The sequence below is a fragment of the Colias eurytheme genome, chromosome 3, assembly GCF_061535395.1.
Source record: "Colias eurytheme isolate Ceu_HAF_F1 chromosome 3, ilColEury1 Martin Lab GWU primary, whole genome shotgun sequence".
Classification (NCBI taxonomy): Eukaryota; Metazoa; Arthropoda; class Insecta; order Lepidoptera; family Pieridae; genus Colias; species Colias eurytheme.
This window is the reverse complement of record NC_142982.1, coordinates 4,289,072-4,313,552: the sequence shown is the minus strand read 5'-3', so window position 1 is coordinate 4,313,552 and position 24,481 is coordinate 4,289,072. Positions and strand designations below refer to the sequence as shown.

Genomic DNA, 24,481 nt, shown 5'->3' with positions numbered 1-24,481 from the left:
GCGGCAGGCGCGCGATCCAAAGATGCGGGCGGTGTGGACGTGCCGCGCGCGATCCATGCACGCGTTTTGCCGCGCGCGATCCCTACCTCGTGCGATCCGTTAGCGGGCGGTTTTTGTACCCGCTTCAAAGGTGCCTCAGTTGCGTGATGCGCGCGGTGTGGACGGTTGTGTTGGATCGCGCGATCCACCTCACCATGGACATCTCAGAAAGTCGAATATCTCAAATTGAATAGCATTCATTCTTGCAAAATTGTGTTCCACTTCATCTGAAACTAACTCTGCGTACAGCTGAGTCCCAGATTCCAATCGTTTTTTGTAAAGTTGTTTCACCCAAAACCGTCGATTTCTTTTTTTTGATTTTTTGCGCAAACATTTCAGTATAATAAAAGTTACTGCTGCAACGGCAAGACGCCGCCGTTGTACGTGTGACTCCATATCGTACAAGAGTTAGACTGGCTGAATCACGGATCGCCTTAGGATCACTTGGAGCGCATATTTTGGATCGCAAGTTTTTAAAGTGGATCGGCCTAACATGATCCACGATCCATGCTCCGCGATCCTGGATCGCGGATCGCGGGATCACTGGATCGGCCGGTGTGGACCCAGCTATTGAACAACTGTTTAATATCATACGCAGTTCGTTGCTCGCACGCACTCATATACATATCATGAATAAATAATAATAATAATAGATATGCAGTAATAATATGCAGAAAACAATAAGCGCATATTATGTGCAAATAATGCAATATCAGGAGCACGGCTCGATATCTCGACAAGTAAAGGACACAGGCGCCTACGTGCGGCAACGCGCGTTGTCGACAGTGCAGTACTTTGCACGGTTTTATCTAACACTATTTTCAATATTATGTACATGTTAAACAGTAGTTCAGAATCTATTGATATCGCAATGGTTTTTAAAACTTGACTTGTATATGTATGGTCAGTACTTTGCTAGCATGTATCTGGCTCCTGAGACACAGTAGATATTAAACTAGTTCGGGAGCCGAAGGATTCATTATTTTGAACTGTTGCTGTGTAATTATGTCAATAAAGATTTTTATTATTTAATGGTATTGAATCTTTTTCAATTCTGAATATAATATACCACAGTATAATACTATCAAAAGTATGTAAAATATTTCATACTTAACTCTTGTTGTATTTATCTAATATCTAATAGTTATCTAATATTCTAATATTCTATTATAGTTATAGGTATACTATAAAGGCGAAAGTTTGTAAGGATGTATGGATGTATGGATGTTTGTTACTCTTTCACGTAAAAACTACTGAACCGATTACAATGAAATTTAGCACACATATAGAGGGTAACTTGGATTAACACATAGGATAGTTTTTACTTTTTATCCCGGAAATCCCACGGGAACGGGAACTATGCGGGTTTTCCTTTGCAAACGCGGGCGAAGCCGCGGGCGGAAATCTAGTATTAATATAATAACATGATGACATATTAGGTATTATGATAATTTTCCATATTTATACATTAACAAGTAGTTGCAATAACTTGTAATAATATTTTATGCATTTATATACATACATACTTGGCTTAAATTTACTGACTGAATGTTTCACCCAAGACATAGAATATAATATATTATTATTATTACCTATAGGTACATACTCTAACGCGAATCCAAGAGGAATAAAATGCTCAATGCAACTAGTACATATTAGACATGCACTTTGTGTTCTGTTAGTTATTTATGAAGCCAGCTTTCACCTGCACATGCTCTTGCGTGGACAGAATAATGAAAAACACGTATAGGTGGGCACTGGGCACAACATCCGTAATAAATACCTGTATAAAAATACACAGATATTATATTATATAGGTACATACGTGACTGTACCTATGATTTGTTCATTCATATTGATCCCCTTTTTCTCACCACAATGAAACTCCGAAGTCCGAACCCTCCATTGTGAATAATAAATAATTAAATATACTTACATAAGTTTTAAATATTTAATATATACATTAATAACGTAAATGCAGTTAAATGGAGAAACTAATTAAAATGTTATCATGTGTTCTCATTTCTCGATAAACAGTTGGTACCTAATATGTACCTATAGCGAGATATTGCCTGTAGTGGTCATGCCTATATATTTATCTATCTCTCATAATATCATTTAAATAGTCTGCATTCAGTTTGAATTAAATTATAAACTGGTTGTTAAGCAACTCGTTAGATTCTTAGACGTCTAAGCTGTATAAATAATCATATATTTTAGAGAGTTGCAATGCTATTTGCAAGTTGTGCAATGAGTGCGAGCGAGCGGTGGCGCCAAGCCAGGGCACGCTAGCCGGACCATGGTCGTTTATTTGCGATTCTACATATACAGGGTGTCCCACTGTTGGTATACTAAGCTCAAAGGAGGTTATAGTTTTGCATACGCTGAGTACGTAAAAAATAATTAAAAAATTCCAGACGCATTTTTTTTTTCAAATAGATGAATTCTTAAAACTCTATGTGTACACTAGGGTGGAGTGAAAAATATTTTTTTTCATTTTCGTTTCGGCATACCTGTAAAAAGATGTCATTATTGCTCATAAATACACATGCAAAATTATACTTTGCAGATGATACATTTAGAGGTGCCCCCAACATCATGAACTTTCAGAAATTCAAAAAATTTAGTCGAAAATCAGTAAAGTTTAATTTTGACAAATTAACGCTAAATCAGATTCTGTGTTATCTCGTTGGTTGCCAACAGGAAGACACAGAATACATAATATTTCAATATATAAAAAAGTGGCTATCGCTGGCTACCAGTGGCTCTGGTCGGTGGCCCGTTTGCGCCGACTCTTATTGTAGGAAACGTTGATTTTAAACATTGCCGTTAAGGAAATAACACTAATGTTAGTAATATTTCTTAATTACATTTTACACGTAAATACAATTAAGATCATAATTTAATATTTTTGATGTGAGTTCTATCTATAATTTCGCTTTGTTACAGTAAAGTGTTGCAAGTCAAAATACGACAAACGACATGTTGTCCTGTATTTTGTTTGCCAGAGAAGTACCCAGTGTCTCAATTACCAACTTGTACTGATGCTAAGAAACTATTACTTATTTATTATATTATATGAATTTAAACCTGATAAAATAACAAAATTCATGATTTATCCGAAAGATTAGCTACGGAAATGTTTAATGTGTGGCGAAAAGCACCGCTTCCCACTATTAGCTTTAATAGAGTACTACAACTTATTCGACACACCATATTCGATGAATATAGACGCTTATTAAAACCTTATCAAGACCGACAAACTAACAAAAAAGAACAAGAAAAGATAACTGAAATATTTTGTCACTCAGTACCAAAGGTTATTTGATATTTGAAGTTGCAAATGCCATTTTTTTTAACTCTATTGTACTTGCTCAAAAGATTATACCGACTTAACTATGTGGCAAAAATGTAAGAAAACTGAGCCTCTGACTTCTAATTTATCTGAAGAAACCTTAAAAGACATCGTGAAAAGCGGTTTGACTACGTTTCAGAATATCAAAGATTTTCTGTGCCTTGCCCAGGCCGTAAAGCATATTATCAAATTGGTGACATAAGCTTCAAGTGCAGTTTGCTGAAAAAGTAAACAAAATGATTTTATAATGGCAAGAGCATCAGTATCACGACTGCTAATGCCTAATTTTGAAAAAAAAAACAGCGTTATCTATACTAATATTATAATCTATACTAATGTTATAAAGCTGAAGATATTGTTTGTTTGAACGCGTTAATCTCAAGAACTACTGGTCCGATTTGAAAAGTTCTTTCGGTGTTAGATAGCCCATTTATCGAGGAAGGCTATAGGTTACATATCATTACGCTTAGATTAACAGGAGCGGAGCCACGCGGGTGAAAGCGTGAGGCAACCGCGAGCGCAGCTAGTACTAAATAATTACTTATTTCTGATATTTTCATACCTCTATAATATCATTTTCATTAATGAAATACGTTAAAACAACTAATCAGGCTATTATTTAGTGTTATCACAAAGAAGTTTGTTATATAATAGACTTGACGGCCATAAAAATACTGTGATTAAAAAAAAAATCAAAGTTTGCGAAAAAATCATATTTTTCTAATTTTCAATTGGGTTGGGGCACCTCAAAACATCAAGACAGGTAAACAATATTTTGTATGCTGAATTCACTCATTAAAAGGCACCTTTCTGTCGCTATGCCATTTGAAAAAAACGAAAAAAAATTTCTTTCATACATTATCACTCCACCCTAGTGTACACCCATAACAAGCGAGCCGCCCAACTTTGCCACCAGCACGTGAGCTATGCCGGCTGCGCGAAGCTAGAGAAGAAAACATGGATTTTCAGGAAAAATTTAGCAAAAAATTTTGGACGTAATTTTTTTTTAAAAGTATTTTTTACGTGATCAGTGTATGCAAAACTACAAGTTCCTTCGCGCTTAGTATACCAATAGCGGGACACCCTGTATATTCATTACGACATACAGTTATATTTGTTTAAGATTTTGTCCTATACATACAGGGTGTACCAAAAAGTAGTGATGAACGGAAGCTGAGAGGTAGAAGACCTAGAGGGCTATCCGAATCACCCCCATGTATGTTATGCGATTTTTCGTATTTTCGGAGTTATGACGTTTTTTTTCAATTTTTCACCTATCGCCGAGTACGATGATATTTTCACTCATGCTGACGTCAATGATTGCGGAACATGCTTGATTTTTTTTGTGTGCTAAGCTGAAAGATAGGCCAATTCAGTATAGTAACATTTACTATCGTTAGATCTTTGAATGGAATAAAAAAAAAGAATTAAATGGCAAGAAAGATAAAATGACCCAGTATGTTCACCACTTCAAGGTCCCGTAAATAATTAAAATCACATAAAAAAAGTTTTCCATTTGACTTTTAAAAACTTGCTCTATCTATCAAATAGCTACCCTGAAAATTTCATTTAATTATTCAGAAGGCTTCAATCGAAAAATTTAAATCTAAATGTGGTAAGTGCAAAAATTGAATAAACATGATGATCATTAAAACCAATAAATAGGTGTTTAATTACCAGAAATTTTCAAAATAACCCCGCTGTTGCTCAATGCAAGTGCGACATCACCGTAAAAAGTTGTCTTTTAAATGTCTGAATGCCCTTTTATCATTTTTAATGGTTTCTTCTGCTACTATGAATTTCCGGGTTATTTCGTCCAAATAGTGGCAGTCTCTCGTCTTTGTAGTATCCCCACGGAAAAAAATCAATAGGGTTTATGTCCGGGGACCGTGCAGGCCAGGCTAAAGGGCAAAGATACCCTGAAAGATGGATTGGTCGTTGCAGCCTGCGCATGCGCCGGTGACGCCTGCCTTAAAGCCTGGCCTCCACGGTCCCTCGACCTAAACCCCATTGATTTGTTTCAATGGGAATACTAAAAAGACCTCGGCTACTTGAGAGAATGCCACAATTTGGACGAAATAACCCGGAAATTCGTAGTAGCAGAAAAAACCATTAAAAATGATAAAAGGGCATTCAGACATTTGAAAGACAACTTTTTACGGTGATGTCGCACTTGCATTGAGCAACAGCGGGGTTATTTTAAAAATTTCTGGTAATTAAACACCTATTTATTGGTTTTAATGATCATTATGTTAATTCAATTTTTGCACTTACCACATTTAGATTTAAATTTTTCGATTGAAGCCTTCTGAATAATTAAATGAAATTTTCAGGGTAGCTATCTGATAGATAGAGCAAGTTTTTAAAAGTCAAACGGAAAACTTTTTTTATGTGATTTTATTTTTTTACGGGCCCTTGAAGTGGTGAACATACTGGGTAATTTTATCTTTCTTGCCATTTAATTCTTTTTTTTATTCCATTCAAAGATCTAACGATAGTAAATGTTGCTATACAGAATTGGCCTATCTTTCAGCTTAGCACACAAAAAAAAATCAAGCATGTTCCGCAATCATTGACGTCAGCATGAGTGAAAATATCATCGTACTCGGCGATAGGTGAAAAATTGAAAAAAACGTCATAACTCCGAAAATACGAAAAATCGCATAACATACATGGGGGTGATTCGGATAGCCCTCTAGGTCCTCTACCTCTCAGCTTCCGTTCATCACTACTTTTTGGTACACCCTGTATATCGTTTACCCGTTAAGTAAACAACAAGTTATGGTATCATTGTGGTACCTACCTATTATGAATTGATAGTTATCAGTTTAGTAATAGAAATTAATAATTATTTATCTGCGATTACTCACTCGGAATGGGTGACCTTGAACAAATTGTAACAGACTAACAGAATCATTAACTGCATAAATAATATAATGAACCGTAAACTATAAGTTAATCTATCTATCTACTTTAAAATCCTTCAATGAATATTGATAAAAACGTTATCAAATTTAAAATTTATTCAATAGCATAGTTACTCTATATTTTAAGGAGAAGAAAGGATTACCTAAGTGTATTAATTGCTGAAACGACGAAGAGCTTGCTCTATATTGCTCTATATAAAACGAATAATTTGGAAAATCCAAAAGTGCACGCCTCATAATTTTTTTTTAATAAATATTTATTAATTATTATTTTTGTTTATTTAATAACAATTAAACCACATCGAATCAGACCCTGAAAAATGAAAGGGTTCTATTCCTGAGCATACTCAAGCGTAAGAGAAAAAAAAAGACTCGGTTAGTAAAGTATTTCGGTCGCTATCGTGTTAACAAGAAAAAGGATCCGCACATACAGACACACGGACGTCCTAGACAGAACTTTTTTAAACTGTTATTTAACTAGTTTAAATAACAAAAATGACATCAAAAATATCATGAACGTTAAAAATAGTGTTTTTTCTTAATATGTGTGTGTATGTATTATCTTACAAGTGCAATGTATGATACATAAAGACATTTTAAGTTTGAAAAATCAGATGTTTTGCGCGAAGTGACAGTAGTACCCACCTCAACGCTTCGCTTATGAGGCGTGCAATAAGTTATTTACTATTACGTACGAATTACGATACGAATGGTGACAATTTACGATAAATATGCACTTAAAAACATCCTAGTATTAATCTTATCAAGCGTTTATTGCGATGTAGATTGGTAGGTATATATATATATACCTACACAAAATTATAGCAAATTCCTAATCAATCACAATGATAACATGCTATCGGACTGTGTCATACAAGACCCCACGGTGGAACGACTCAGGCAGTCAGCGTGGCACTTGGCAGGCGGATGTAGATAACATTACGCTAGCTTGACATCATTCAAACATGTAGGTAGGTACTGGTAAGTAGGTACACATTGCAGTCGAAATGTTCACGCTCTTTTGATAACGTGGGAAAATTTCTCAAAACTCAATCTACTGTATAAAATCTACTGATTAGCTGTTAATCTATGTGTCGATTAATTCTATTAAAATGTTTTTTATTAGTAATACCACAGACTAATAATAATTATACCTACTACGTATACAACTAATACCTATTATTATTCAATACTTATAAAATTCCTTTAGTCATAATTTGGTCACAGCAATCGAAATCGAGTGTTGATTACTACGGTACGATTCAAAAACTATATACCTACTTAATTAATTAGCAATGGAATTTCCCTGAGATGCCCGTTATTCAGAAAATGGAAAGCCACATTGTAAAAGTGGACATATAGTGTCTCGATCGAAGTCGGTTTTCACGCACACAGGTCAAACAGAGGCGCAGAGGCGATGGTGAGAGGGAACCAGTTTCGTGGCTAACCGGCCGTGGGCGTCTGCCGCACCTAACGCACAACTTTAAGCTGAAATTTGATACTAACAATGTTATGTTGAAATGATACTGGATAATAAACAGGGAAGAGAAGACGAAACTGAAAAGCGACACAAAATCAAAAGGCCGAATTTTTATGTGACAAGATATAGGTTGATGAAATAAGTATGTATTTACTATTTACTCACCTAGTTACTTTAATACAAAATAAATAAAAAAAATGAGAAAATAGGTACAAATTAAGTGAACACCACATCTTTAAATAACGATGCGTCATTCGAGAAAAGTGGAATAACTAGTAAACTATCTACCTATTCGTAACTATGTATATAATTTGTTGAAATATTATTTTTATTTCTAGTCTTATCATTCTATTCCATTAAGTTTTAGCGAAAAGAGGACAGGTTGTTCTTTCATTTTAAAACTTAGGTAGGTACGTCTATTTAAGTGACCACAAAAAATTAGGTGCCAATAAAAGGACGGAAACCCATTGTTTGATGTCATTCTGGCATCAAGAATTCTATAAAAAAAGATTAGGGTCCGTTCAAAGAATTGGACGGCGAGGAATACAATGAGCCCTTTGTGCTCTCAGGCGCCGAACGGTCTGGTGGAGCGTCGCGGGCGCACGAGGCCGCCGCCGCCGAGTCTAGCGCGTAGTCGGCGAGTCTCACTCGATTACCACTAAAGTGAAAATCGGCGGCGTTCCTTGTCGTTTCTTTTACTTCACGCTTGTTTATAAAGCGGGACCTTTTTCGTCTCTGCCGTGAACCATCTTTTATAGTACACTATACATAGAGTCCTTTTTATCAAGCACCTCCATTCCCCAATTTCAATATGGCGGATAATGTGTGGCGTGCGTAATGTACGCACACATAATATCAGGCAACTGCATAATATTATAGCACACAATGGACGGACGCGTGTACCGGTGAACCCCGCACAGGCGGCGCCCGTTGCCTGCTACTGAGCATAAACGATTACAAAATTAATCCATTTAACAATGACGTCGAGGGCTTCCGTATGCTTATTGCTTATCCTTTATACAGTGTGTACGTTCCTAAATCCTGATAGGTAATATGAAAATTAATACTCACATAATATTAATTATAAACTGTATCGTTCGTTCGTATCGTAAGTTCGTACTTACAAGGTTTTATATGTACCTACTCAATAGGTATAAATACTATAATAATTAGATATATATAGCTAGAAATGTAGACCGTATACATAATAATTATTGTATTACTCATGAATTCAAATAAGGATTTCATAAGTGGTTTAAGTAACTGGATGATGATTAATAAACTTGGACAAAGTAGGTATTGCTTTAAATAAAACGTAAACCGTCACTCAAATCAAAATGGCAAAACATCTTTATTTGATGAATATTTACAATGAAACTTACTCACAACTGTATCACGCCACCTAGCCTGTTAAACGTGTGTCATACAAATATAGTTAGGTAATTTAAGTTATACACACACCTTCAGAGGTATTATAGCTGTTATACTGGTAAGTACGTACTTATTTACCTACTTCATACCTACTTGTATGTACGTAGTTAAGAGGAAGGTTGGTCGCAATGACAAAGCGTTTGTTGCATTCCACGTGGTTTACGACATAAAAATTAAAAAATGTACATTGCAAACATTGAGCTATTAGACTGTATTACATGTTTGCAAATGACACGTAAGAAAACTTATTAGTTATTTTCCTGTTAAAATTACAATTGATATCCATCATTCCATACTTAGAAAATAATTATAATTTGAGTAATTTATGTGCAGTTTGATTGATCTTTACAAAAATGTACTGTAAGTAAGTAGGTACATATTATATTAATTCACAATAATTCACACCGACGCGACGCGAAACGAAAGAGAACAAAAATAGGTACCATTCTTGCATTCACTAGGTAGGTACGGGGTACCTACGCTATCGTTTTGTGTTCATAGCCCATTCATTGTCTTTGCTTTTGTGTAACAAAATCATTCAAAGCTTCTTGAACTCTATATTACAGTATTTTATTATTATGTGTGGCTTTAGCAAGATCTTAATCTCATTCATACTAGGTACCTATCCCAAAAAACACACTACACCGTGCTTGTGAAATTGTTTTCATAATTATAATAATACCCATTTAGAAATGATATTAGAGTAGGATTTTTAGTTTTTTTTTTTACTTAACTAACTTAGGTAAGTATTTATTTTTACGATACTTGAAATAATTTAGTAGGTACATATATTTAAATTAAGTGTCACTTTATGGTCACTTTATTAGTCAAGCTTTAGCCAATTTAGCGTATGGACTCAGTTCCACACAAATTTTTCACCAACAACTAAAACCAACTTCGAAAAAGGTTGTCCGACTATTTATTTAGATATTATTTTTACTCCATTTTCCGTAGATTTGAGATTAAATCGTAATTTTTGAGTGAAAAAAGTACGTAGTAATTTTTTTATACAATTAACATTTTGTAAGCGCCTCGAACATTTTTCGAGAGGCTATAAATAGGTACGATCACAGACATGTACGAAATTCGTACATGTCTGTGATCGTACCGATCGTACGATCGACAGTCAAATTAAAATGAAGTCGGTTTATGACTTGGGTTGATGAAGATATTATATTTCCTTATTTTACTCTCGGTATTCGGTATGTCCTTTTTTGTGTCGGCGCCACTCAAAGCTTTAACTAATTGAACATTTGTAGATATTTTATTCGTGTATCTTTCAGTCTGTTGCTAATTGTGCGGATGTCTTCGTTTCCGTTGCCAAATGTCAACGGAGGGATACACTTTTTTGCGTCCCGCGTATGCTGCATGAAATGCTTTTTTAATTAAGAGGGCGTATAAAGCCAGATAATTCTACGATTAAGCCCCGCACATTACGCGCCATGCCGCGCGCCCTCACAATACCCTCATACACCCGGCTCATCCAACGTACGTAAAGTTCATCGCACGCTAAATTATACACAATATTCTTCGCTCGTTCAACGCGTATTTTCGGTAGTTAGTAGGTATGTTGTCTAAAATAATTGTATAAAACAGTGAAGTTGAAATCATCACAAATTATGTAATATGTCTTTTTATTATTATTTGTTTATAATTATTAATGATAATCTATACATATTATAAAACAATAAAAAAAGTAAAAACTGTCTGTATGTAATATATAAAAAAAAAACAATATTAGGGAAACAGTATAGAGCACGAATCCGTAAAAAAAGTCTGTCGAAATAGCGAGTATAGATACTATTTTTAAATAAACATACGCAGTCGACGACACACATTCCTCCAGAACTTTATTTTGATTAATTTGGTTATAGTCCATTGAATGAGTCCCTCCAAGGGGGGTCTAGAGTGCGTGAGTTAGTAACGTAAGATGTTTCTTCGGAAACATGTCAAGAGTCCCTAGGTAATAAACATACTAAAACCCCGGGCCACTAGAAGGAGCCCCGGAGTGGGGGGAGGGGGGAAATGGGTCCATTTTTTTCATTTTTCGCTTAAATCTCAAAAACGGTACATGTTAGAGAAAAACTTTCAAGGAAAAATTGAAAGGCCATAAAATTATCTACAAGTTGTACCTGAATCATTTTTTCCTATATCCTACCGTTTCTGAGTTATACGCAGTAAAACATGATTTTGGCTCAAACAATTTCAACATCAATCGATCAAAAAATATTTCTTTCTTCCAAAAAACTCAAATGTGCAACTTGTGACCAGTACTGATAGATTGCTCTTAATTAGGTCTATAATTGGTAAAATAAACATATTCCTCCATGGAAGCCTTTAGGAGGAATCGATTGTCAAAATATTATATTAGGGCAGTTTGAGTTACTGAACTTGATCTTTTTATTTTTTTCTTCCAAAAAACTCAAAAGTGCAACTTGTGACCGGTACAGATAGATTGCTCATAATTAGGTCTATCATTGCTAAAAATACCAGATTCCACCACGGAGGCGTTTACGGGGAATTGAATTTTATCAGGGTAGTTACGATACATTAACTTTTTATTTTTTTTCTTCCAAAAAGCTCAAAAGTGCAACTTGTGACCGGTACAGATAGATTGCTCATAATTAGGTCTATCATTGATAAAAATACCAGATTCCACCATGGAGGCGTTTACGGGGAATTGAATTTTATTAGGGTAGTTAGTTAAAAAGTTCATGTATCGTAACTACCCTAATAAAATTCAATACCTCCTAAAGGCCTCCATGGTGGAATCTGGTATTTTTATCAATGATAGACCCAATTATGAGCAATCTATCTGTACCGGTCACAAGTTGCACTTATGAGTTTTTTGGAAGAAAAAAATAAAAAGATCAAGTTCAGTAACTCAAACTACCATAATATAATATTTTGACAATCGATTCCTCCTAAAGGCTTCCATGGAGGAATGTGTTTATTTTACCAATTATAGACCTAATTAAGAGCAATCTATCAGTACCGGTCACAAGTAGCACTTTTGAGTTTTTTGGAAGAAAGAAATATTTTTTGATCGATTGATGTGGAAATTGTTTGAGCCAAAATCATGTTTTACTGCGTATAACTCAGAAACGGTAGGATATAGGAAAAAATGATTCAGGTACAACTTGTAGATAATTTTATGGCCTTTCAACTTTTCCTTGAAAGTTTTTCTCTAACATGTACCGTTTTTGAGATTTAAGCGAAAAATGAAAAAATGGACCCATTTTCCCCCTCCCCCCACTCCGGGGCTCCTCCTAGTGGCCCGGGGTTTTAGTATGTTTATTACCTAGGGACTCTTGACATGTTTCCGAAGAAACATCTTACGTTACTAACTCACGCACTCTAGAACTTTTTATTCAATGGACTATTAGATTGTACGACATTTTTCGACTCAGAAATTATTCTAAAAATAAAAATAAAAATTATCCTTTATAAAATATTACAAAGTTCTTCGAAATTTACGTATTATTTTATCGACAGCTGGTAACTTTAGCAGGTACCTTTCTGGAGTATATTTTTCTGCGTGGCAATAGTCAGTAGACACAGGTTGAGAGTGAGGGTCCACATTTTCCAAATTTAAAATTGTTCTGTGAAATTAGTAAATTACTTTCAAACAGGGTCAATTTGATTGATTGCATTTGCAAGGCGACCGTAGGAATTAGGTACCTACATAACTAAGTATAAAAAGTGTCTTTGTAAATTGTAGGCAAGGCAGTGTGTTGCACTATGAATGTAGGTATCTATAAATATCGTCGCATGAATACTCAACTCGCGGAAACGAATTTACAGAATTTACACAAATAATAATATCCAAACTCGCCTGGATAAACTTTCTCAAATGAATCTATAGTTTAGGTGGTCTGTTGCGGTTCTGCATCAGGTGTTTCAGTTTTCAAAATAAATTATTATTTTATATTTCCCGGATAATATAATAGTACCTACACAACAAAATAACTTTCATTCAAATCCGTCCAGTAGTTCCGGAGATTAGCGTGTACAAACAAACAGACAAACACAGACAGTTTTTTTTATTTACGGGATAAAACTCATCCTATGACCTTTCTCAGGTCTCAAGCTATATCTGCACCAAAATTAGAGCCCAGACATACCTACATACAGACACACATACAAAAATTCTAAAAACTATATTTATGTATAGATATGTACTACATATTACTATGTAATACAGATTATGAATATATTATATATATACATATACATATGTATATTATAAAAAAATACTCTATTCAATGTAAGTACAATTTTGACTTTCGTACGAATTTGTTATACCTATGTATAGATGTTATGTATGATTATCTAATACAGATTGTAAATATAATATATATGTACTATTCACAACCGGTTTACATATTATTGATATTATTATTTACTGGAGCGAACATAGGATCTGCCTATAGTAATAATAATAATATAAATCTTTCTTGACTTGATTGATTGCACCGCGACTGTAAGAATTAGGTACCACTATGAATTTTATTTACCTAACTAAACTTTCTCAAATAGGTAAATCAAGACTTATCTTTTTATATTATAATTATTATTTATTAATATTATAACAATACTATTATATTATACATTATATACATTATTACCTTCGACATTTAGTTATCTTTTCAATTTGAATCTTCTTTAGTTCTCGTTTCTTAAGTCTTTTCATTTTGTTGTTTACCATTTTCAACAAATCAATATTCGGCGTAATTATAAAACACGGCGCAGCAATTTTAGCGTGGTCTACTCGTCTCAACGGAGCGATAGCGTCTGATGTATGAAATAGAATTATGTTTTTAACTCCCGGAACGTGCGATGGAAGATGATTTCTTGCGTAATTAAAAATATAGTAAGCGCCAAAAGTGTTTTATCGTGATTAAACCAAAACTAAAAGTAATTACACAAAATGCTCTGACAAATATATTGCAAATGTTTTAATATAATTGTTTATGAAAAAAAAATCATAATAAGTATTACCATGTCCAGTAAAAAACGTAAAAGTGTGAAATTTAGAGGTAACTTCGTGAATTTTTTCTATCGAGTCAATTTCAATATTTTATGTTTTTGATCTGACAATATAATCGAAAATATCATCAAGTTTTACATATATTTTATTTTTTATATTTGGTCTTGAATATTACACGTATCAACTAAAAGTTGATTGGTGATTTGACTTTATACGCGCCCTTAAGGTTAATAATAGCTATATGTAGGTACCTAATATTAATTTTGTCTGAATATACAGGGTGACTGGAAATTCGACGTGATCCTTCAAAGGGGTTATACTAGAGGTCATTTGCAACAAATTAAGTCAAGTTAACCAGGGCCAGGGGGTCAAAAATGGATGGTTATTGAGCTATGACGGTTTTTTTATTTTTAAGAAATATTCTGCCTTTTTACAAAAAATATTTAATTATGAAAAAACTACTATACTGTTATGAGTGTTAACCGAAGAATGAGCGATCACTTTAAAAAAAAAACTTGCCCAAAACTTGCATCACCTTAAAAAGAAAAGGGTCATAAGTGGAATAAAACATATTTTTGTAGTAAATTTTCCATAAGTAGTTGATTATTACTCGAAAAAATGTAGTAAACTTGGTGTACAAATTAAAGACGTAAGTTCCTTGTTTCATACGCTTTCTATAAAGGCACAATTGTTGTCTACTTTTGCATGGGATAGAAATAAAAAGATTAAAGACGTAATTTGAATTTTGGTCAAAAAACCGTCATAGCTCAATAACCATCCATGTTTGACCCCTGGTTAACACTGGACTTAATTTGTTGCAAATTAGCTGTAGTATTAACCCCTATGAAGGATCACGTCGAATTTCCAGTCACCCTGTATAAGTATACAGTATAAATATAAACGGTTTAAGAAAATCAATTCCGTAGGATAATACCTATCTTTGAAAAAAAAGTCACTCCGGGAAAGATTTTTTTTTTTTTGTTATTACTTTGTTATAATTGTCAATGTCGTGGCCATATCCTAGATTTGCTCATTTCATGATATTGTGCCTACTGTTCCCACTTCGTTGTTCGCACTCTATAGTTAGTATAAAATATACTCTAAGCGGATAGCCCTCTAGGTCCTCTACCTACCAACTTCCGTTCATTACTACTTTATGGGACACCCTGTTTAAGTAATAGTGTGGTAATAGTTCGCAAAATCATGGCCCCAGCACGAAAAAAAAAGAGACAAGCAGATCCATTTGACAGCATTGAGATATTAATATGTTTGACCGACATTTTATTCTGGGAAGTTTCTGAAAAGTGTGCAGTGTGGAGGCGTCCGTTTTCTGACAGAAAAATTCTTACCACTTCAAATTCTTACATTCTTACTCTCGGTAGAGAGTAGTATATTCTTTGATTCTTACACTGTGCGGCCGGGCCGCATCTACGCCCTATTACCTATATTATATGATATATCGTTGAGCTGATTGATGACTACAAATATTGTTTACAATAATTCGAAACAGTTTATTCAAACTAACTCTTGAGCTTATAATATGTACTCAAAATATACAGGAGAATAATATTATGTAATAGTGTAGATTTCTATAGTAGTAGTCTCAAATAGACAAAAGAAAGAGAGTGATGGCAGGGTTAGATATATTAAAGTAGAGCCATTTTAATAGGCAACATTTGACAGTTCAACAAAATTCAACAACGTAACCTAGTAACAACGACATAGAATAATAAGTCATTTCGTTTTGTTAGAGCTAGCGCACACGAGCAACTTTGTCTTCGCAACTATTTTGTCTCCGCAACTATTTTGTCTCTCCACCCATGGGCTAGTATGAAAGTGCGCGCACGTAGCGACGCAACTCCCCATACAATTGATGGGAGCGACAAAATAGTTGCGGAGACAAAGTTGCTCGTGCGCGCTAGCTCTTAGAACTGCAAATTTGCTTGACTTTTTTCAATTAAGATTACATATTTATAATAATTATGACCGATACAAGTAATTTTAAGATTTGATTAATTACTGATAAACCATTCTAAACATAATAAGCAATTTTTGATTAAAATAACTGACATCGCTACAATTTTGTGTCAACATACCTTTTTTCTTTTTAAATACCAGAGACGTTCCTCTAAAAATCGAAATCTGACATCTATAATCGAATGCATTGATTACTTGCGAATAAAAATCATCATAAATTAATAAATGCGTTGTGTTTTTTTAATTATGTAGATACGTCTTGTCTTATTTTGCTCCTTAAATTAACGAAAGAAAGTAGAGATTGTCTAATCTAAAAATGAACGCCCCTCCACTAAACTTAATTGTTTCAATGTGTGAGGACAAATAATTATTGAACCACTTTATATGTGTGCGCGCGTCGATTCTACTGCAAACTTTGACACTCGCGCACTGATTTGTCAACTAATCGGGCGATCAGTTCAGGTGCCTAGCATTGTATGGCGGGGAGAGCGCGCTATGTACGGAATGACACGTCCGTTCTGTCGTGCATCGCGTCATTTATGCACTAGTTGGCCAACTGGTCCTGTCGTTCGGGCATGGACGGGACTGGAGGACTGAACGACCAATGAGGCAGACCAATTTGTGTGTATTGCGTCTATACACGTACTTTGAATGTGAGCGTAAACACAGTGGAGGGGCGTTCATTTTTAGATTAGACAATCTCTACTTGTTTATAACTAGGACAGGGGTTCGCTTGAAGAATTTTAAAATTGACATGTTTCAAGTTCGATTGACAAATGTTTCAAGTCCGTATCGATTAATTCACTTCAATCGAATTCGAGCCAATTTAATAGGCAATATTTGACGTCTATCAATGTTATGTTCATAGGGTCGATGGTAATCATTGCTGGTAACTTGCTTACTTATATCTAATATTTTTAGAACAAGCAATATTAGGATTTATATACTTACAGCATAAATAAAATAATTATTATTATAATACATATACTTTATTCAAGTTTCTTCCTATTGAATACTGTACTGTATAAGTACTTTCATGGTTTTGTGAAGATGTTCACCTCAGAAATACAATCATTGCTTATATCAAAAAATTCTTATGAAACTCCCCACACTTCTTCAAAGGCTGAACAAAGTTTAGCACATGTCAATGCAGCTGACAGAGGATAGTTGCTGATGGATATTGTGTCTTCTGAATAATCTACTTCAATTTTACCATGTGCCATGGCCCCAATGATTAACACAATAGGTTCATCTTTAGGTACCAATTCTCGGCAATTCTGAACAACTTTGGAACTGAAAGACATGGTGATTTTCTTTACACCCACAGGCAAATGGGATGTGACTGGGTTTTTAATTACTTTCAGAAGTTTCATTGGTCCATCAGATGCTCTGATGGCAAATTTATGTAGGAGTTGTACTGAAATAATAATAAAGCGTAATTTAGAATGGTCTAAAATGTAAATAAATGATAGAAACAAGTACAAAAAATAAAGTAAGAAATAAAAAACATTTTCAAGAAACTCACATGCCAAAGGGGCTTGGCAAAAGTTGGTGTCACGATGAACATTTGCGGCCAGTGTTATTATGGACATAAATCTCAAATTGTATTAGGAACAGAGATATTTGGTTTTGTATTATTATAAGATATTTCTGAGTTTTTTTTAAGTTTATACTTTATTTATTTAAGAATTCTAATCAAAACAATTGCTCTTTTAAAATATCCAAGTTTCATCACTGGCAAAAGCCCACTAGTCCATACAAAAGTACCCAAACCCCTTTCTTGCACCCGTTAAGATTAAAATAAAAAAAAACAATTTATATTACAGAATTGAGCAAATAATCACAAACACAAAATATAACACTAAAAATTGTTTTTCTTACCCATTAGTCCTGCAAATCTTTTGAACGTTCTAGGTATTCTTGTTTGTGGGTTTATTTCTATGAGAACATTTTGTTCCGTGTGAATGTACACTTGTAAAAGTCCAGCACGATTTAATGGTGAATCCATTAACATAAGCAGTGATTGATGTGTGATATCCGGTCGACATGAGCCAGGATCACGGTCATTTTTCCTTAAAATATTGGCATGATCATCACAATTCAACAATTCGAAGCTGTTTCCATTCTGAAATTACACCAATTAAGTATATCATTAAACAATTTATAACTGACACAATAAACTATAATGATGGATGATACAAATACATATTCTGTTTAAACAAAATGAATGTAAATTTTTAAAGTAGTTACAACATTTTATATTATATAGGAGCGGAGGTTTTAAATATGTATTAACATATTTTGAAATTTGTGGAAGGGGTGTACAGTGTACTATCTATAATTTATATGAAGAAAGGAAATGTGTATAAAGTCTCTAAAATAACAGAACAGAATTTTAAAGTCCATCTATAAGGCACATTCTTCCTTATGGATACAGGTATATGGTTAGAACATACATATTGTTAAATGTTTATTTACTAATTATTCTTATTCTTACTTTAACTGTTTCCAATTGGGCCTTTTCAAGAATGACTATAAGTCGTTTTTCCTGTTTTTTTATATGAGACGTTACTAAATGTTTAGGTATGGGATCGAATTCAAAGTCATCCTTTGCTTCTCCGTGTTTTCTTTTTTTCCCCATAGCTGAAAAAATTAAATATATTCTATAACCTCACTATATTAACAGTTATTGCGTAACTAGGTATGTAATATTCGTAACGTACGAAATTCGGTATTAAATTAAACAAAAATTACTTAAAAACATAATAATTTCGATGATACAATAGATCATTATAATATCCGGAACATTTATTATTATCTAATAACTAATAATTAATCTATTGACTTGAAGATCTAAATCTAATAAATAAGTTAAAAAAGGGTGAAATAAAAATATAAAAATACCTTTTCAATATCTTACAAACACACCAAATAATAATGAAATCAAAAATACAAAATATAAACACGTGGGTTCGTGTACATTATAAACACACATGAAAATTTTAGTTCTGACTTCTGACAATGACAATTGACAGATAACCATAAAGTATAAACCATTAATAATTGCATTCGAAAAACATGGCGCAGTAGAATAATTATTAGGTATTACCTACTAATTTTTATATGGATTTTTGTCACTTAAATTTATAATATATTAGAATGTTGCTAAGGGTTGAAAGCCAGAAGAAAATCATCCGAGAATCTTCTTTGAGATTCACTTTGGACGATTTGAAACAAATAGAATTAATTATTTGTTGAACATGTCATTGAACGTCATAATATGACATGTCGACTGTCGTCATATTGTCATATGTCAAATTCAAGCTCATTGTTATTGATTATTGATTACCTATTTACACTGATATCACAGAGTAGGTACCTTTTTATAACTGATATGATTTCTCAGGAATAATAATTATCCGTTTTATTCAGAACCGAATTGTTCGATGCAATAATCTGAGAAGTGTGATAAAATATGGCAAATGACAGAGAAGTTTTACGTGAAATCTGGGACGGAAAACTGCCAGTATGCTTTCAGCTCGACCAAGAGGAGATAATGGAAATTCAACAACCAGACCCGTTTTATGTGATGGTTCCTCGACTTAGTTACTTCCCACTTGTTACTGATAAGGTAATAATCAAGCAAATTTCATGTTTTCGAAAATTTACATCAAAAAATCACATTCGATATTTATTTAGTAAAAGTTCATTCATATTTCAGATGAAAAGACATTTTCTACGCTACATATCTCAAGAAAACGCAGATAATGAAATGTGGCTGGATTATAATGGGCAGCCTTTAAAATGGCATTATCCAATTGGTTTTCTATATGATCTCTTTTGTGGAAATGATCCACAAATGCCTTGGAATTTAACAGTACATTTTAGCAAATTTCCCGAAAACGTTTTACTTCACTGCCCTAATAAGTAAGTGGCATATTAATTTTTACTTAAAACTTACAAACTACAATAATATAATATGTTTACTATATTTATTTAAAAAAAAACAGCAATTTGGAGCATACTCTGAGGAAATTGTTGTATACTGAAAATAATACATAATATTGTTTTTGTGGATAGTTGAAACTATTCATTTCATTTTTGTATTTGTCATAAAATTTATGAAATTTTCTTTAGGGACATAGTTGAAGCTCACTATATGTCAACTGTAAAAGAAGCAGATGTTCTAAAACACCGGGGACAAGTTATGTCTGCTATGCAAAAAAAAGACCACAACCAATTATGGTTGGGATTACAAAATGGTATTTATTTATATTAGTATCCAAATAAACATAGTAAAATAGTGAATTTATTTAAATTAACCTAAATCTTTCTTAAACAGATAAATTTGATCAATTTTGGGCTATTAATAGAAGGCTTATGGAATCTCATGGTGACAATGAAGGCTTTAAACATATACCAATAAGGATTTACTCAGAAGACGGAGCATGCAATCAACGTCTAATCAGTCCAAAGAATATTGATGGAAGCAGGAAGATAGTTCAACAACTTATTTCAGAATTATACCCTGAAAAACCTGATGGTAATCATAATTTATTATCTTTTACATTATATGAAAATAGAGTGAAGTCATCTCCCCTAGTTTTGTTAGTTTTTCTGATCTATTATTTTTAACAATCTGTCTGTGATCTATTATTATTCATAAGGAAAAAAATATTTTTTTGTAACCATATATTTATTAGACATTAATTACTTTTTTTCACATTTCAGTAAAATTAAGAACACATGGTATAAACATTCCAATTGACACACCACTCCAATGGCTGTCTGAACATATGAGCTACCCTGACAACTTTCTGCATGTGTGTCTATGTTAATAATATTAAAAGGACTGCAATTATTTAAAAAGTAAATTATATGTTTAAAATCATGAACTATAAAATGTTTTCTTATATGTGCATTTTCATTTATTCCACAACTGTCACAATATGTTACAACAAAAAATTAAAAACAACAATACTGATACATTGATCTCAGCAGCAACATAACAAAACAATATAATGTGATAAGATGTAGGTTCATGTATTTCATACAAAATAATATTTTCAATGAGATTTTGATGAATATATACATTATGAGGGTTATTACCACATAATTATAGACATGCTTTGCATTGCACTAAACAATTAATAATGTATAGAGAGAAAATTGTGAGTTATAAAAATTTGTAAAAAAAGAATCACTAAACTAAAAATCAACAGGTACATGACAGTTGGAATAATGGCATGACTAATTATAAGCTTTTGAAGCTTAATTTTTTTCTTCTTAGATCACATTTGTCATATTCTAAAATGCCTTATAATTATAATTCACTCTTAGCTTTATTTTTTTGTATGATATATGGTATTTGTTTTGTAAATCTCTTGCACCCATTATTTGCAAATATAGGCTGATCTTCTGTAGGGCCGTATGTGATGACTGACAAAGCATCACTGCAAAAAAGAAACTTAGATTAAAATTCTTCTAATTATTATTAATTATAGGAAGTATGATGCAAAATTTATTTTTATTAAATCATCAAAAAAAAATTAACAGAAAAGTTTTTAGACATCATTTCAGTCAGAACCATGGACGTATAAAAAAAGACGGACGGTATATCGCCTAAACATTGAGTGAAGCCTAGTAATGGCGGCGAAACATCCACGTGTGTGTGCCATGTTGCCATGGCAACAGCTGTCCTGATGACAATGGCGGCTGTATTTTTTTTCTATAAATTTTGTCGTAATAATTTTGGCATTAAAACATAAAAGAAATAACTTGCTTCCCTGTGGAATGTAATCCCTTGTGTTTTGTTATTTAAAATTGTACTGTTGCGACACCATTTAACCACGCAAGACGGCATTTTAAATATTTTTTGTGAAACAGTGACGCAGTTAATCAGTCGGTAGTTCACGACGTAATGGCGGCCGACTAGCTTACTATGGTGAGAGTGTGTGCGTGTTTATTGTCTTTACACGATCGCTAGCTTACTATGGTGGCTTCACGTTGTTTGTTCGTAATACGGTGTCCGTCTTTTTTTATACGTCCATGGTCAGAACATTACATAAAAACATAACAGAAAATTCAGCATTTACATCTTTAACTTTTTTAAATAAAGGCATTTTTATGTCCCAAAAATTTTATGAACAGTTAAAAAATCCTTATTCACTTTATCATAATGTTAGAAGTCACCTTCATAAACTGGGTTAATATATTATTTTATCTAATGTTATTTATTGCTATTTAATTGTCATTGTTAAGATGTGCTATTTCTTTAAAAGGTAAGTCATATTGATTGTAAACTAAAAGTATTATTATTAATATTAAAGAGTTTAGTAGTTCTAAATTTAAAACTTATATAAAAAATGTACTAGTTCAGAGAGCCTATTACAGTATTAAGGAATATATGGACGATAAGAACCCATGGAGGGTTGTCGCGTAAAAACCACAGGACAGTTCTTTGGCATATTATGTTAATATAATTATAATGATTACATATGTAATTTGTAAAATTGTAAAACTGACATGATTAAAAAGATCAACTATGGAGTTTCTTGCCGATTCTTCTCCGTAGATACTGCTTTCCGAATCGGTGGTAAATGTTAAAAAAAATATGTAATGACGTTTCAAAAGTGCTTCTAGAAGAAGTCTAATTGAATAAATAAATGTTTGAGTTTGAGTTTGAGTACTTACGCCATCATCTCCTCAGTTGGATGGTAAATGCCATGACCTTGAAACTCAGCTAAAGCACATTTTTCAACATGGTTTTGTTCCAAAGGCAGAAACGGAATATAATGATCAATCAAATGCTGGGCAATTGTAGCAGACTTTTCAAAACCCCCTGAAATGTTTTAAGATTACAATATAATAAAATAAGCTATTATAAATCATTTCAAAATAAATAAATTAAAAAGTATGAGTAGATGGAGATTCTTGGCATTTGCAGTTTATAAATACACAATAGCTAAATTTGTGTTTTGTTTTGAGAAACAGCTGCAGGCATTGAATACATTTTTATGCTTCAAAAATATTAATGAATTATTGAGATTTATAAAGATAAATTTATAGAAATATATCATATCACTCTTTGATCAATTTAAAATAGATACATAACTACATAAGCATATGAAAATCATATCAGAAACAATACTATCTTTATGTGCAATGCAATAATCAAGGCAATATAAATAACAATAGCAGTTTCAAATACCTGTACTGTAAGCTGTCCTCCTTATAATTGGTTCAAAATGATGGAAATCAACTTCATTTCTATTGACACCTTGACTGTATAATTCCAATAAATTGCTAGCTATTTCTTTACCACCAATGTTGGAAATAAAAATAAACACACTATCCCTGTGAAAAAATAATGTCTTCTTGTTATTTTATTTTTGTGGTCCAGTATTTGTATTTTTATTGAATGGAAGATATAAATTAATATACAATACCTAAAATCAATACCATCAACTGTTTGGTGATGGTCTAACATAGGCTTTATTGCATCCAATACAGATGGACACATTTCATGTATTTCATCAAAAACAATGAGGGAAGTCGGACAATTCTTCACAATATCTTTTACTTCTTGTATTAGTTTCATCTGCAATAAAATGGTGAATTAAGCAAGTTAACAATTTTTAACGTGAATTAATTTTTTATTAACATACCTACCTGAGTATTTTGTATGTCAGTACAATCAAAATCTTTTTTACCCATAAAAACCTTCACATATTTGCTATGTATTCCGTTCTTGTAGAGAGATTCGGCTATCATGCTTGTAGCATAGTTTTTACCAACGCCAGACCAACCATGTAAACTTATGACCAAAGCTTTTTTATTTCTGTTGCCTTCATTTGATAAACCTTCTTTATGGGCACTAAGGATACTAATTAATTCATTGACTAGGGGTTGACCAAACATTTTTTGTGAAAACAACTGTTTTAATTCTAAAATAAAAAGAGTTGTTTGTTATAGGTGTAATACAAAAATAAATTTCATAGTATTTTTATGTGTATATACAACACTCACTGTTTAAATCATATGTTACATATTGATCATTACAACACTCTGTGTAACGACAGACAGTATTTGTTTTTATAATATCCCAACCCAACCAGCTGCCCATAAGAAGTGAACCCCCTAACATCAAAGATAAAGGTTCAGTAGATATATAATTGACATTGTTTAAGATAAACAATAACAGAAGAATATGATACAACTTAAACAACATAGTAAAATTTATAACTATTAATGAATTGAGAAAATATATAACCACTGTTTTT

The 24,481-nt window shown here is 32.9% G+C and overlaps 3 protein-coding genes across 4 annotated transcripts; 1 reads left to right on the top strand and 2 right to left on the bottom strand.

Annotated features, from left to right (window-relative positions):
- Positions 1-17,166: 17,166 nt before the first annotated feature.
- LOC149909492 (ribosomal RNA small subunit methyltransferase NEP1) lies at positions 17,167-19,226 on the bottom strand. Its single transcript, XM_090119490.1, has 4 exons — positions 19,104-19,226; positions 18,697-18,842; positions 18,081-18,324; positions 17,167-17,616 (listed from the first exon to the last, which is right to left on the bottom strand). Exons 2-4 carry the CDS (start codon positions 18,838-18,840, stop codon positions 17,294-17,296), a joined length of 711 nt encoding a protein of 236 aa, XP_089975616.1. The 5' UTR covers positions 18,841-18,842; positions 19,104-19,226; the 3' UTR covers positions 17,167-17,293.
- A 299-nt stretch (positions 19,227-19,525) lies between these two features.
- On the top strand, positions 19,526-21,114 carry Atg5 (autophagy protein 5). 2 transcript variants are annotated; one of them, XM_090119488.1, is made up of 5 exons: positions 19,526-19,830; positions 19,921-20,126; positions 20,337-20,461; positions 20,542-20,742; positions 20,931-21,114. In XM_090119488.1, exons 1-5 carry the CDS (start codon positions 19,675-19,677, stop codon positions 21,035-21,037), a joined length of 795 nt encoding a protein of 264 aa, XP_089975614.1. In that variant the 5' UTR covers positions 19,526-19,674; the 3' UTR covers positions 21,038-21,114. The 2 variants fall into 2 exon arrangements, with proteins under 2 accessions (XP_089975614.1, XP_089975615.1); XM_090119489.1 differs by having other exon boundaries at positions 19,693-19,830; positions 19,905-20,126.
- Positions 21,098-24,479, bottom strand: LOC149909490 (torsin-1A-like). Its single transcript, XM_090119486.1, has 6 exons — positions 24,228-24,479; positions 23,871-24,145; positions 23,648-23,799; positions 23,410-23,555; positions 22,893-23,040; positions 21,098-21,652 (listed from the first exon to the last, which is right to left on the bottom strand). The coding sequence occupies exons 1-6, from the start codon at positions 24,427-24,429 to the stop codon at positions 21,523-21,525; spliced, it is 1,053 nt and encodes a 350-aa protein (XP_089975612.1). The 5' UTR covers positions 24,430-24,479; the 3' UTR covers positions 21,098-21,522.
- Between the last annotated feature and the right edge of the window lie 2 nt (positions 24,480-24,481).